At 50.7% G+C, this 11,856-nt stretch overlaps 1 protein-coding gene across 1 annotated transcript in view; it reads left to right on the top strand.

Annotated features, from left to right (window-relative positions):
• Nucleotides 1-11,856, top strand: part of FAM78B (family with sequence similarity 78 member B) — a 131,707-nt gene that overhangs the window by 111,147 nt on the left and 8,704 nt on the right. The window contains exon 2 of the mRNA XM_006142259.3: nt 4,387-5,310. Coding sequence (XP_006142321.1) covers nt 4,387-4,909 — 523 coding nt within the window. The 3' untranslated portion in view covers nt 4,910-5,310. The remainder of the gene's footprint in view (nt 1-4,386; nt 5,311-11,856) is intronic.

Below are 11,856 nucleotides of genomic sequence, written 5' to 3'. Positions count from 1 at the left end.
ATGCAGGTCAGAGCTCTCAGAGGACCAGCTGTCAGCTGCAGCGCCACTTCTGTAGGAGAGAGGGTGGGACAGCTGGGCACAGGGCAAGCAGGGGAGCAGAGGCGAGCTGCAGTGTGGTGTGTGGGCAGGGAGGCTGGGTCCCGGGGCACGCATCTGTCCTGTTCAGGAACTTTTGTTTGTAACCTTTTATATTGTCTTTATGTTTTGTTATTATTATCCATACATTAAATCGCTGTACATCATTTAGATTATGAAGAGGCTTCACCCAGCATGATCCACACCTCAGTCCAGTCCAGGTGAAGCCACCTTACACATCCTCGTCAACAGATGACAAATCTGTTTCATCCTGCGGCTGATGCCAGCGTTGCCCATGTAGAGGAGCCTTGGAAAGGTTCCATGTAGAGAAAAGGGCACGGTGAGATTGGCATGTCTGAACACTCGCACAGCCGGAAGATGATTTGGGAGGGGCCAGGCCTGGACCGTAACCGTAGACCAGCTGAAGGGTGCTGAGGGCAGTGAGGGTTGGGTGGAGAAAAGGAACTACATTGAAGCGTCACGGATGAAGCAGCCGCAGGGTGCAGTGACGCAGCAGCCGTGGCAGTCTCGGGGCAGGGATGGGAAGAACCAAGGATGCCCCTCTCTCCTGGCGTGGAAGACTGGCTGAGCAGTGGCCACCCCCGGCTGCAGGGACAGAAGAGAGCCCTGCGTGGGGTGAGGATGGAGAGCTCAGTGGGGGCATGCAGTTTGACAGGCCAGCAGCACCCCATCCAAAGGAGGCCCTCACAGGTCATCAGCAGGCTCCAGTGGTGCTTCCACCCTTGGAAATTTGCAGGGGCAACTCTGGAAACTCACCAGAGACATTTTGTCCACTGCACGAGACAGTCGTCCATTTATAGGCACAGCTGTCCTTTTGGAGAAGGTGGGGACACACAGCAGTGGCACGGTGGCAATGCAACTAGACCCACATTGGAAAGGTCCTGGCACCTCCTGTGCATACCCTGTGCCTGTGCATGGGCCGCGGTCTGGGCTGGGTGTGGGGTGGGTCAGTGTGATGATCATGTTGGGGATATAGGTATAGATAGATGATTGATGGATGGATGGGTGGATATAGATAGATATAGACAGATAAAGATAGATGATTGATGGATGGATGGATGGATGGATATAGATAGATATAGATGATAGATTGATAGATCGACAGATATAGAGATAGATGATAGATATGGATGATAGTTATAGAGATAGATAGATGATAGATAGATAACAGATAGATCGAGAGATATATATAGATAGATGGATGAAGAAACTTTAAGGAGTGAGAGAGGGGGTAAGAAGAGGGCAAAGAGAAGAAAAGAGGAGAAGTGGGAGAACAAGAGAGAAAAAGGAGAAAAAGCCCCTGCCTTGTATCCATCCTTCATAAAAGAAACAAAAATATGGTCCTTTATAGATAGAAAGCCGCTCCCTACTCACTAGGCTTAAATCGTAAGGAAGGTTGGCTCTGTTAGAAATCAAACCATCCCTGAACAATATCATGCTGGGATCCCTGGGGCTGTGGAAGAGGACACGCCCGGAACTGCCCGAGTGAACAGTGGTGCTGGTGGCCCTGCACCCGGGGCGTGCTCTGGGCTGTCTGTGTTCTGACGTGATGATGAAGAAGCCCATGTACTTCTCCATTCCAGAGGATCCGCTAGGAAAGGAGTCCCCTGTCCCTGGAGACAGGCAGGTGAAGGCTCCCTTATCGCATTATCTCTGTTTTACAGAAAACCTAGGACCAGGCTAAATGTTGTGATTTTCCCACAAGACAGACCTCTAGACCCTGGACCCAGATCTCCGCTGACATGGCGCAGGGCAGGAAGATAGGGCAGAAATGCCAACCATAAAATGTCTACAGATAAAGTAACTGAATGACCCACAGAGAACCAGTCCAGAAGAGGACAGTGTTAGAACAGCATTGAAAAGTACATCCGATGAAAACCACGCCCCAGGCACTGTGCTGCAGCCAGCACGGTGTTTAGGGAGGGGATCGAGACAGCCCGCACTGCTGGGAATGCCTGTCCTCTCATCCCACAGAGGAACCCGAGGGCGAGCAGGGCCTGCCCACCAACCAGGAACGCAGAACATAAATGCCCAGTGGCTGAGTGGCCTTTGGCCGAGGGCACAAGGTTGGGTCACGCGTGGCCCTTCCTGAGCCCAATCCACAACCTTTGACTCTGGCATGATTCCAAGGGGTCCTCAAAAGGTATATGGGCAATAGGGATTAAGAAGACACTATGCATGGATTTCAAAGGTCCTTTTTTTTTTTCCCCACCAAAATGAACTTGTGCCTTGATTCCATTTTCCCATGAATTTCTGGAAGTCCCCTCCTGTGATTATATGTCCCTCTACAGCTCACTCCCTTTTGCACAGTAAGTGGCTGCAGAGTACCCGGAGACTAAGTGCCCAGCCCGGCTGACCAGCCTGTGCAGCAAAAGCAGCTCTGACGTTCTGCGTCAGGTCAGTATGTTACTTCGTGCCTGCCAACCATGATACACTATGGTTATTCCCAGCAGTTATCAGAGGCGTGGAAGCAGGAGAAGGGCTCTTGCAGCTGTGGGCTCACCTCCTCCCCCTTCCCTAGAGGTGGGGCTGCCTGCCCTAGGAAGCATGTGGGGGGCCAACAGGAAGCAGTGTCCGCAAGTGACAGTAAGAGACACTGAGATGTTATGGCCTCAGCCAGCTATGGCGCTCCCTTTTAGAAGGTTTGCATAAAGATCAGGTCTTCTGTCACTTTGTACAGGGAAGAAGTTTGTCTTGAACAAGGCCACCACCTCTGAGCTGATGAATGAAGCACCCTTGTTTCTTTCTCTAATTATTAAATTCTTAGGTATTGTGACCGAGCCTCATTCCTGATCCCAGCCTTGGAAATATGGAGAATGCATAGCAGTCTCTGCTAACAAAACCTCCGCCCCTGGTAGGGTCCAGTCTGGGAGCGGCCAGCTCATTAGAGGGCCTGAGTCCCCTCTACTCTGGCTTCCTCCAGCATCATGCAAGGGTACCTCAGGAGCAGCACGATACAGTGGTCGGACATGTGGGCTCGGAGTCAGATGCTCCCAGTACCACTTCACATTCTGAAGGGCCCTTGGCGTGCACCCGAGGGTCTTTAGGCTTCTAACCTCTTATGCACCAAGTGGGAAAAAAAGTTCATTTATCCAGCCGGCATATGGTGTGGAGGTTAGGTAACTGGATCCTACATGGCTGACTTCATGGCTTGAAAATCGTACCAGGCCCATGTATGTGCGTGTCCAAGATCCCTAGAAGAGAATGGAGGAGAAGGGATTGTGGTGTGGCCATCCCTCCCAGGTGGTAATTTCTCTCTCTCCCTCTCTCTCTCCCTCTCTCCCTCCCTCTCCTTCTCCCTCTCCTTCTCCCTCTCCCTCTCCCTCTCTCCTTTCTCTCTCCAGCAAGCACCTGCACCCTTTAGCAAAAACTTAACCAAAAAGGAAAAGATAGTTCATTTATCTTGCGGATTATTCTGAATATTAACTGCAGTAACATGAAGTGTTTAGCATACGGTTAGCCTATGCTCAATGGCTGTCAGCTCTTATTACTGTTATGTGCAAGGGTTCACGGCGGGGAGGGGCATGGGCTGAGAGCAGGGCACAGATCTTCCTCCCTCCTTCTGTGTGATGTGGGAGGCAGCCAGGAGGAGTAGCAGGTGCCCAGAACTAAGCACTGAGGCATCCAGCTGGCCCTGAGGTCAGTGGGAAGTGGCCTATCAGAGACAGTGTGCCCAGCCCGTACTCCCACATTTACCAGCTGACTTCCAGGGCCAGCATGAGCTCTTTGTGTTGCCAACTTCTACGTCCGTGTTTTCTTAGTGCTAGGTTGACCGATGGCCAGCGTATAAGCAATGCTTTGTTGAGTAGAAAGTCTACCACTGCAATTGCTTAAGAAATGTGTGACCTGTATCTTTGCCTCCTTCGGCCCTCCATTCCTTCCACACACATCAATGTCACCGTCACCTCTTCCCGACAGACAGCTCTCGCACACACTCACACTTCCCCAGACAGCGGTTCCTGCCGTGGAAGGGGTATACACTGCCGACTGCTGCCTGCCCCCCACTCATGCTTCTCTGTGGTCTCGCACTGCCTCCTTGAGTTCCCCGCCTTCAGCTGGGCCCGCGAGGGTTTGATTTAACTCGTCTTGGCGTTGCTTTTTTATTTTTTGTTGTGACTTGTTCTTGTTTGATCGTGAAACAGCACGGTATAGAACTTTTTGACCTGAATTTCCCTCCGAACTTCCCACTTGGCCCAAGTTGACTATGTTAGTAAGTGGTGGGCACCTTGCCAGCGTTTGAAAAATTCATTCAGCCTCTTCTGTTCTTGTGCATCTCTTCTACTTTGCCAGGTCAAGCTGGGAGCTGCCTGATTTGAGGGAAGGGAGAGTAAAAGCCATCAGTGACTCAGACGGGGTGAGTTACCCTTGGTACGGGAACACCACCGAAACGGTGACCCTGGTCGGCCCCACCAACAAGATCTCCAGGTTCTCCGTCAGCATGAATGACAACTTCTACCCCAGTGTGACGTGGGCGGTGCCAGTGAGTGACAGCAACGTGCCCCTGCTCACGAGAATCAAGAGGGACCAAAGTTTCACCACCTGGCTGGTGGCCATGAACACCACCACGAAGGAGAAGATCATTCTGCAGACCATCAAGTGGAGAATGAGGGTGGACATTGAGGTGGACCCTCTCCAGCTACTCGGGCAGCGGGCCCGACTGGTGGGCAGGACTCAGCAGGACCAGCCCCGCATCCTGAGCCGGATGGAGCCCATCCCCCCCAACGCACTAGTGAAGCCCAACGCCAACGATGCCCAAGTCCTCATGTGGAGGCCCAAGCGGGGGCCGCCCCTGGTCGTGATCCCGCCCAAGTAGGAGCCGACCAGCCTGACTGCGCAGTGGGGAGCACCTGCCGCTAAGACACGCAGTGAGGTTGTCAGGGGTGGCAGGAGCCAAACTGAGTTTCTGAGCCAAAGCAGACCTCGCGGTTTGCCAGCCTTCGCGGCCACTTCTAGAGGACAGCTGCTCCTCGGGTGGTAGAACCACACCCTTAGGAAAGTCCCTTCCTTTTAGGAATAAAGAGATCTCTGGTTCGACAGACTTGCTGTGATTACCGTGCAAGTAGCCATACTTTGGAGCTGACCAGGGGGATGTTTTTATCTGAACTATTGACCATTTCTTTCCTGTGAGATGCAGGGGATGGAAACGAAATTAAACGGTGCCTGTGGCAAACGCTGCTTCCCAATTAGAAGTGGAAGTGAAAACATCCACCCCAGGTGTCTGTAAGATCTCTTGGCAGTCCTCGCTGTCTGGGCGGAGGGTGCGGGGAAACGGGCGGAGTAGAAGTCGGGTGATGGGGAGGTGAAAGAGTAAGTTATTATGACAGATTGATGCCTGCACATCTCCTAATTGATCGTCGGGTTCCTCGGCACACTCCCTGGAATGACAGAAGCGCTTAGAAAGCGGGAGAAAGGTTGGTGTTGGCGGCATTCTAGTGGGGGTGGGGACGCGCCCTCGGAGCTGTCCGAGGTGCTGAGGCCGACTGAACGCTGGAGGCCTTCGCTGGTTCCCTTTACCCACCGCCTACCAAAAGGATGACTTAGCTTCCTTTTACTTACAGTATTTGGATACGTGCTCCTGCATTCTGCAGTAGCTGTGATGTCTAGGGCCCTCACCTGTTTTTAGTGAAGCCCAAATTGTGATTTTTGTTTACAACTGCTTGTTCTGTTCCCATCACCAGCCTTAAGTTTACGAAAAGATTTATAAGCCATGAATCTATGTAGGGTTTCAAGGACATTTCAACAAATAAGAACTACCTTTTTTTATTCTTTTAAAATATATATCTGAATGGTTTTAACACATAGAATACATACACGGACGCGCACACACACGCGTGGGTGGAAATGGCGTAATTATTAACATGTGTGCCAGTGATGCCTGCATACGTACCCGTAGCCTTCATATGTACACAGCACGTCCACGGTATGTGCATATATGTTTATTCTAGCTTTCCTTCACAGAGGCTCATTAACTGCTTGAGTATTTGTGAGAAAGTTCTTCACAGGGCTTAATGCCGGAGCTCTTTAATGAAAATCTGAGCTGCTCACATTACGCAAACCTGCATTGCTGATATCAACCCATAAAAGTGAGAAACCAGGCCTCCTTTCAGAAGGGCAATATAAAACTTTTTAAGGAGTCTCCAGTCTTCATAATGAGAATTTTCCTGGCTTTTCCCCAATGCTAAAAGGAGCTCTTCCCCGTGTTCCCTGTATCGTGATATACGTTTATTGGGTTCCTTGCAAAACCCTATAAATGCAAACTAGTTGTAAAATTCTCACCGTGTCATTGTAGATTTACCGAGAAGACACTGCCAGCCGAATTTCAGAGGTGAGAGGGTTGAGGTTGAAGGCAATTATTACAATTCCATGCTGGCTCCAAAGATCTGTCTTCTACGAGAGTTTGGGGACCAAAGCTGAAAAACAGGAGGACTTTATTTAAAAGGCAATTTTGTCTCATTTCTTTTAGGTTCTAGCCCCAGGGTATGGTACCAGTTTACATGAAAGTGCTAACAGATCCACTCCAAATTATGTAGTGTTAACCTCACACCTAGCCTTCAGCTACATCTTATAGATTAGCTATTGATGGCAAGTTATTTATAACAGCACTGTGACACGTCAGTGACTCACAGAAGACTTGGGAATAATTCAGCTGTTACATTTGCATTCCTCTGTCTCTTCCCCTGCTTCCTTATTTTTTTATGGGATGGAGTATGGATCTACTTGCTTTCCATGTTGACATCATAAACAGCCATCTCTCCCTTGGACTGAGTTAGATACAACCCTCATGAGATTCCAGGGAATGGAGACTGATCCTGGAGTCCAATATGTGTGGCCCTATTTAAAAAAAAAAACTGACATTGGGGACCAGCAGTTGGCGTAATGGCTACATTGCTGGACTCCCATGTAGCTGACTACGGTTCAAGTCCCAGACCCGGTGGCTTAAACTCACACTGGACACATGTGCGTGCGTGCTCAAGATCCTGAGAGGAGAGTGGAGAAGAAGGGATTGAGGCGTGGCCATCCCCCCTGGGGGGTGATTTCCTGCTTTCTGTCGCACACCAGACAGAAAAAGCCCCCCCAAAAAAAAAAAAAAACCTGATACTGGGGCCAGCAGCTGGCATGGTGGTTAAGGCTCTGGACTCCCATATAGCCAACTGTGGTTCGAATCCCACACCTGGTGGCTTATTTTCTCACTTTCCCTCTGTCTCTCTGGGGAGTGCACATGCCCTGTAGGAAATTTAAAAATAATAATAATAAATAAAATTCAATGATTTTAAAAAGAAGACATGATATATAGAAACTCAAAATTGTAACAGAGGATGTCCATTTAAAGAGAGTAATGAAAAGTATCTACATTGCCCAATCTTACACTGTTCCTGTTCTGAATTTTCCCTAGCCCACTAGAATTATGCATACATGCAGCACTACTTTGTCAAGGGCATATCAGTATTTCTAAAGCAAGGTGGTAGCATACTTAGGTAGACTTGTTTCCCCTGGGGGTGGGGGGGGGAACACATTTCAGAGTTTAAAAACAAGTTACCTTAAGGCAGTTTTCTGGAAAATTATGTAATGACACAATGAGAAAAATGGGTGAGAAAGTACTTGTAAACTCCAAAGCACTGTACAGATACACATGATGACGATTGTTATTTATGCTGTTAGGAAACCTACACTCGGGTCTCTGTTCTGAAGTCAGCGGCAGAAAACGCTATTGCACCGAGGCCAATTATTCTGAAGTTGTCGTTGTTTTACGGAGAAATGACCCCTTCTCGTCCTGCGATCTGTGGAGCGTTGCTTCTCAGCTTAGTCAGAATATGGCCACATGAGAGGCTCTCTTGTAAAATGAGAGTTCACCTTGGTATCTCTGATGAGGCCACCTCCGCCCTCCCTCCAGTCTTCCTCTTCCAAAAAGGCTGGGTCTGACGCCAGATGCCGTCTGTGCCTTGTTTAGCTGTGTGGCCTCAGGACTGTGTTTGGATCACACGCACGCGCGCGCGCGCGCACACACACACACACACACACACACTGGCATGGTTTCCTGGTGGCATGAAAGTTTGGAATTCCTGTGAAGGAGAGAGCACTTTATCAAGTCTTAGATTCTTATTTTTTAGTTTTTTGCCACAAGGCTCAGGTGTTCATCACAGAGAGAGAAGTGAGACGTCACCCCCCAGGGGATGGTAACACCACAATCTATTCTCCTCTATTCTATTCTCAGGATTTGGGGCACACACACACACGTGCCCAGCATGATTCTCAAGCCACAGTGTCCTGGACTCCAACCCCATCAGCCACATTGGAATTCAGTGCCTTAACCATCATGCCACCTACAGGCCCAAGTCAATCTTTTTTATTTGTTTTTTAGACTTTTGCCATAGGGCATGTATGCTGACCAGAGAGAGACAGAGAGGGAAGTAAGAGGTCAAACCCCACCACCACCACCACCAGGGAGGATGGCCGTGCCATAATCCCTTCTCCTCCATTTTCCTCTCAGGATTCTGGGCACACACACCCAGTATGATTTTCAAGCCACTGGGTCTGGGACTCAAACTGTGGACAGCCATGTTGGAATCCAGTGCCTTAACCACCATGCCACTTTCTGGCCTAAGTCTTAGATTCTTAAGTCATCTTTGAGGTCTTTTAGTTCATGATCTCAAAGGAGATGAAAGCCTGGTTAAATTAAATCATCCATTTAGGATCTCATGCCTAATCATTGGAAGAGCCAGAGGCGGCCCTAGGTCTCCCAGAATCTCATCACGCAGCCTGGTCACACTACCTGGGACCCACGTCCTCTCCTTGTCTCCAGCCAAGACATTCGTCATCATCCTTGAATTGTTCGTTCACAAACCAATTAGTCTAAAAATTAGAGATGCTTGGAGCCACCCCTTAAGGACCAGAGAACTCTTGTCACTGTTATGTTGGAAGGCGAATGTTCCAGGCTCCCTTTATCTGTGATAGCTGTTGGGGTGTTGAACTCTTAATCTTCGCTGCGGGCCTATTACATGCCTGGGCCCTTGCTGGCCCACAGCCCTGGGGTCAGTCCTCTCTCCACCTTCCATGCCAAGACTCTTGTTACAACCTCCTCTTCTGGTGGTCGGAGTGATGTTTCATAGGTCAATGTCATGTTCTAAGCAGCAGTTATGAGCAGTAAAATAAAAGAACCATGCTGGCCAGCAGGTGGCATGGTGGTTAAGGTGCCAGACTCCCACAGGTCTAACCTCAGTTCAAACCCCAGACTAGGCTTAAAAATCATGCCAGCCATGCATGCCCAAAATCCTAAGAGGAGAATGGAGGAGGAGGGACTGTGACATGGCCATGCCCCCTGGTGGGTGATTTCTCACTTTCCCTCTCTCTGTTTCTCTCTGGCAAGTGCATGCATGCTATGGCAAAAATCTAAATAAATAAATGAAAAAAAAAAGAACTATGATGTATAGTGTTTTACAACAGGTCTCCACGTGCCTTTTCCCATCCCCAAATAACCTTACGAGGAGTGTAAACCCTCGATATTATCACCATCATCCCTATTTTACAGATAGTAAACTGAGACCAAAGAGGGTAAGCAATGGATCTGTAGCTGCGCAGACAGAAACCGCCAGGGGCCAGAGTTCAAACCGGACCTTGGGGCTCCGTGTCTCATGCTTGTCCACCACACAGAGCTGCCTCCCCTCTCTCCTGTCGGGCGGACAGAAGAAAAGGGAGAAAGGCAAAGCTCTTCCACCTACCCAGTCTTCTAGCCCCTAAGTGGACATATGAGCAATAAGAGAACGAATGCTGTTTTCTCATGCAAGGAACCTTGTCATCCCGGGGAGACCGGCCCAGGAAGATGCCGTCAGGGCTGCAGTGTGGGCGAGCTGCCATCGGCCGCCCTCGGCACGGCCCTGGTAATTAGTGGAGCAGGAAATCTGCTCTCCCGGCCTCAGAACCCACCAGTACAAAAAGAGGGAGGGAAACATGCCCTGCAGCTGAGGTCCCAGCCGAGTGCGGGCCTGCCACCCGCGGGCCCCCGACACAGCGGGAGCAGCCCGTGGGGCAGAGGCAGCAGAAACAATGGCCTCCCGAGCCCTGGTTGGCACGTTGAACATCCTCGTTAGAGCTCAGGGCACAATTAAACATCAACAGAGCCAGCTCCCAACTGCGTTGCAGAGAAGGCTGTAAACACACACACACACACACACACACACACACACACACACACACCAGACCTACCACACTCACACATGCTTCAAGCTGAAAAGAAAATTAATCAAAAACCCAATGAACGCCTGAACTCTATAATTAAGCCTTAAACGATCCTTAGATAGAAAGGGAGCTGAGAGAGCAAGCTCAGATATTTTTACCCCTGTCTTAGCTGCCATTAATTTCCTCTGAGATCTTGAGTACATCTGGTCCCAGTCTCCCTGCTACGACATCTGCCTGGAAAAGGGCCTCGCAGAGCTGCCAGGTCAGTGGCGGGAGGACGGCCAAGGTTATTGATCATCTGCACGCTTCCGTAACAGAGTATCTAGGGAGCCGAGCGTCATTGTCCTCCCAGGTCAGCGTGCCCGCGTGCCAAAGCCTGGCACCCAGCTCCGTCTTCCAGCAACTCCTTGATGTGTACGTACTTCACAGTTCACAGAGGGTCCTTAGTTTCCCGTGTAGTATCCCAAGCACCTCTCTGTTCACGATGGGGAGTTTTAGAATCAGCCTGCTCTTTCTGTCATTAACATCAGCTCCCATTTGATCCGTGTTGTAGTTTAGAACAGCTGTGTCTGCTCGGAGCTCAGACCCGAATATCTGATCCGTTTATCCTCCACGAGCCGATGCGAGTGCATTCTTTCCCCATGTGACAGATGAGGACTTCGAAGCAGGAAAGCCAAGGAACGGTTTAAGGTCACACTGATGGCGCGCTCAGGACAGGAGCTGCCCTCTCTGACTCCACGCCTCCGCTCCCTCCTCACGGAATGTTCTGTCCCCATTCAGTGCGAGAGCCCTCTGCTCACCCGCGCACTCTGCTCAGGCGGGGACTGGGAGACGCAGTCTTAGTGAGGACAGAATACGCCCCACAGGGGAGCATGGAGGCCCAGACCCTGCCCTCGGGTGATCTCTAGCCCACACTGGGAGAGAGGCCCCGCTGCGTGTTCTGAGGGCCTGGGCTCTGGCCAGCACTCAGCGTGATTGAGGTTTTTCTGAGCCCAGGTGGGGCTTGGTTTCCTCCTCGGTTAACTGAGATAGTGGTACAGCCTGCCCAACTGCACAAGAAGACACAGTGGGGTGGTGTCTGAAAATACTCCACAATGTCTGAAGCGCTGTTGCCTGCTGGCAGGTGTTGCCACATCAGTAGAATTGGCAGGCCTTGAGACCACAGAGGGCGTAATGGCTATGTCGCTGGAGTCCCACGTAGTCAACCGCGGTCCGAGTTCCGGACCTGATGGCTTAAACTCACACCGGGCGCGTGTGTGTGCGTGCCCAAGATCCCGAGAGGAGAATGGAGGAGAAGGGACTGTGGTGTGGCCATCCCCCCTGGGGGGTGATTTCTCGCTTTCTCTCTCTGACTTTCTGGTGAGCGCATGCACCCTAAGAATCAGCAGGCAGGGAGCTGGTTGCCGGCCCTCAGGCCTCATCTACACAGAGAGCCAAAACACGTCAGGGAAACTCCTCTTCCTGCCCAGGGTGGCCTCCGGAGGGCTGTGAGCTCTGAGCTCCTCCCTTTCGCAGCCGCCTTGAAGGGCAGGCCTGACCCTGGAAACCGCGGAAGAAAGGAGGCTGCCATGTAGCCCTGCAGAGGGG

This window comes from Tupaia chinensis, unplaced genomic scaffold (genome assembly GCF_000334495.1).
Source record: "Tupaia chinensis unplaced genomic scaffold, TupChi_1.0 Scaffold000070_1, whole genome shotgun sequence".
NCBI lineage: Eukaryota > Metazoa > Chordata > Mammalia > Scandentia > Tupaiidae > Tupaia > Tupaia belangeri.
The sequence above is the reverse complement of the archived record's forward strand: the minus strand, read 5'-3'. Positions and strand labels throughout refer to the sequence as shown.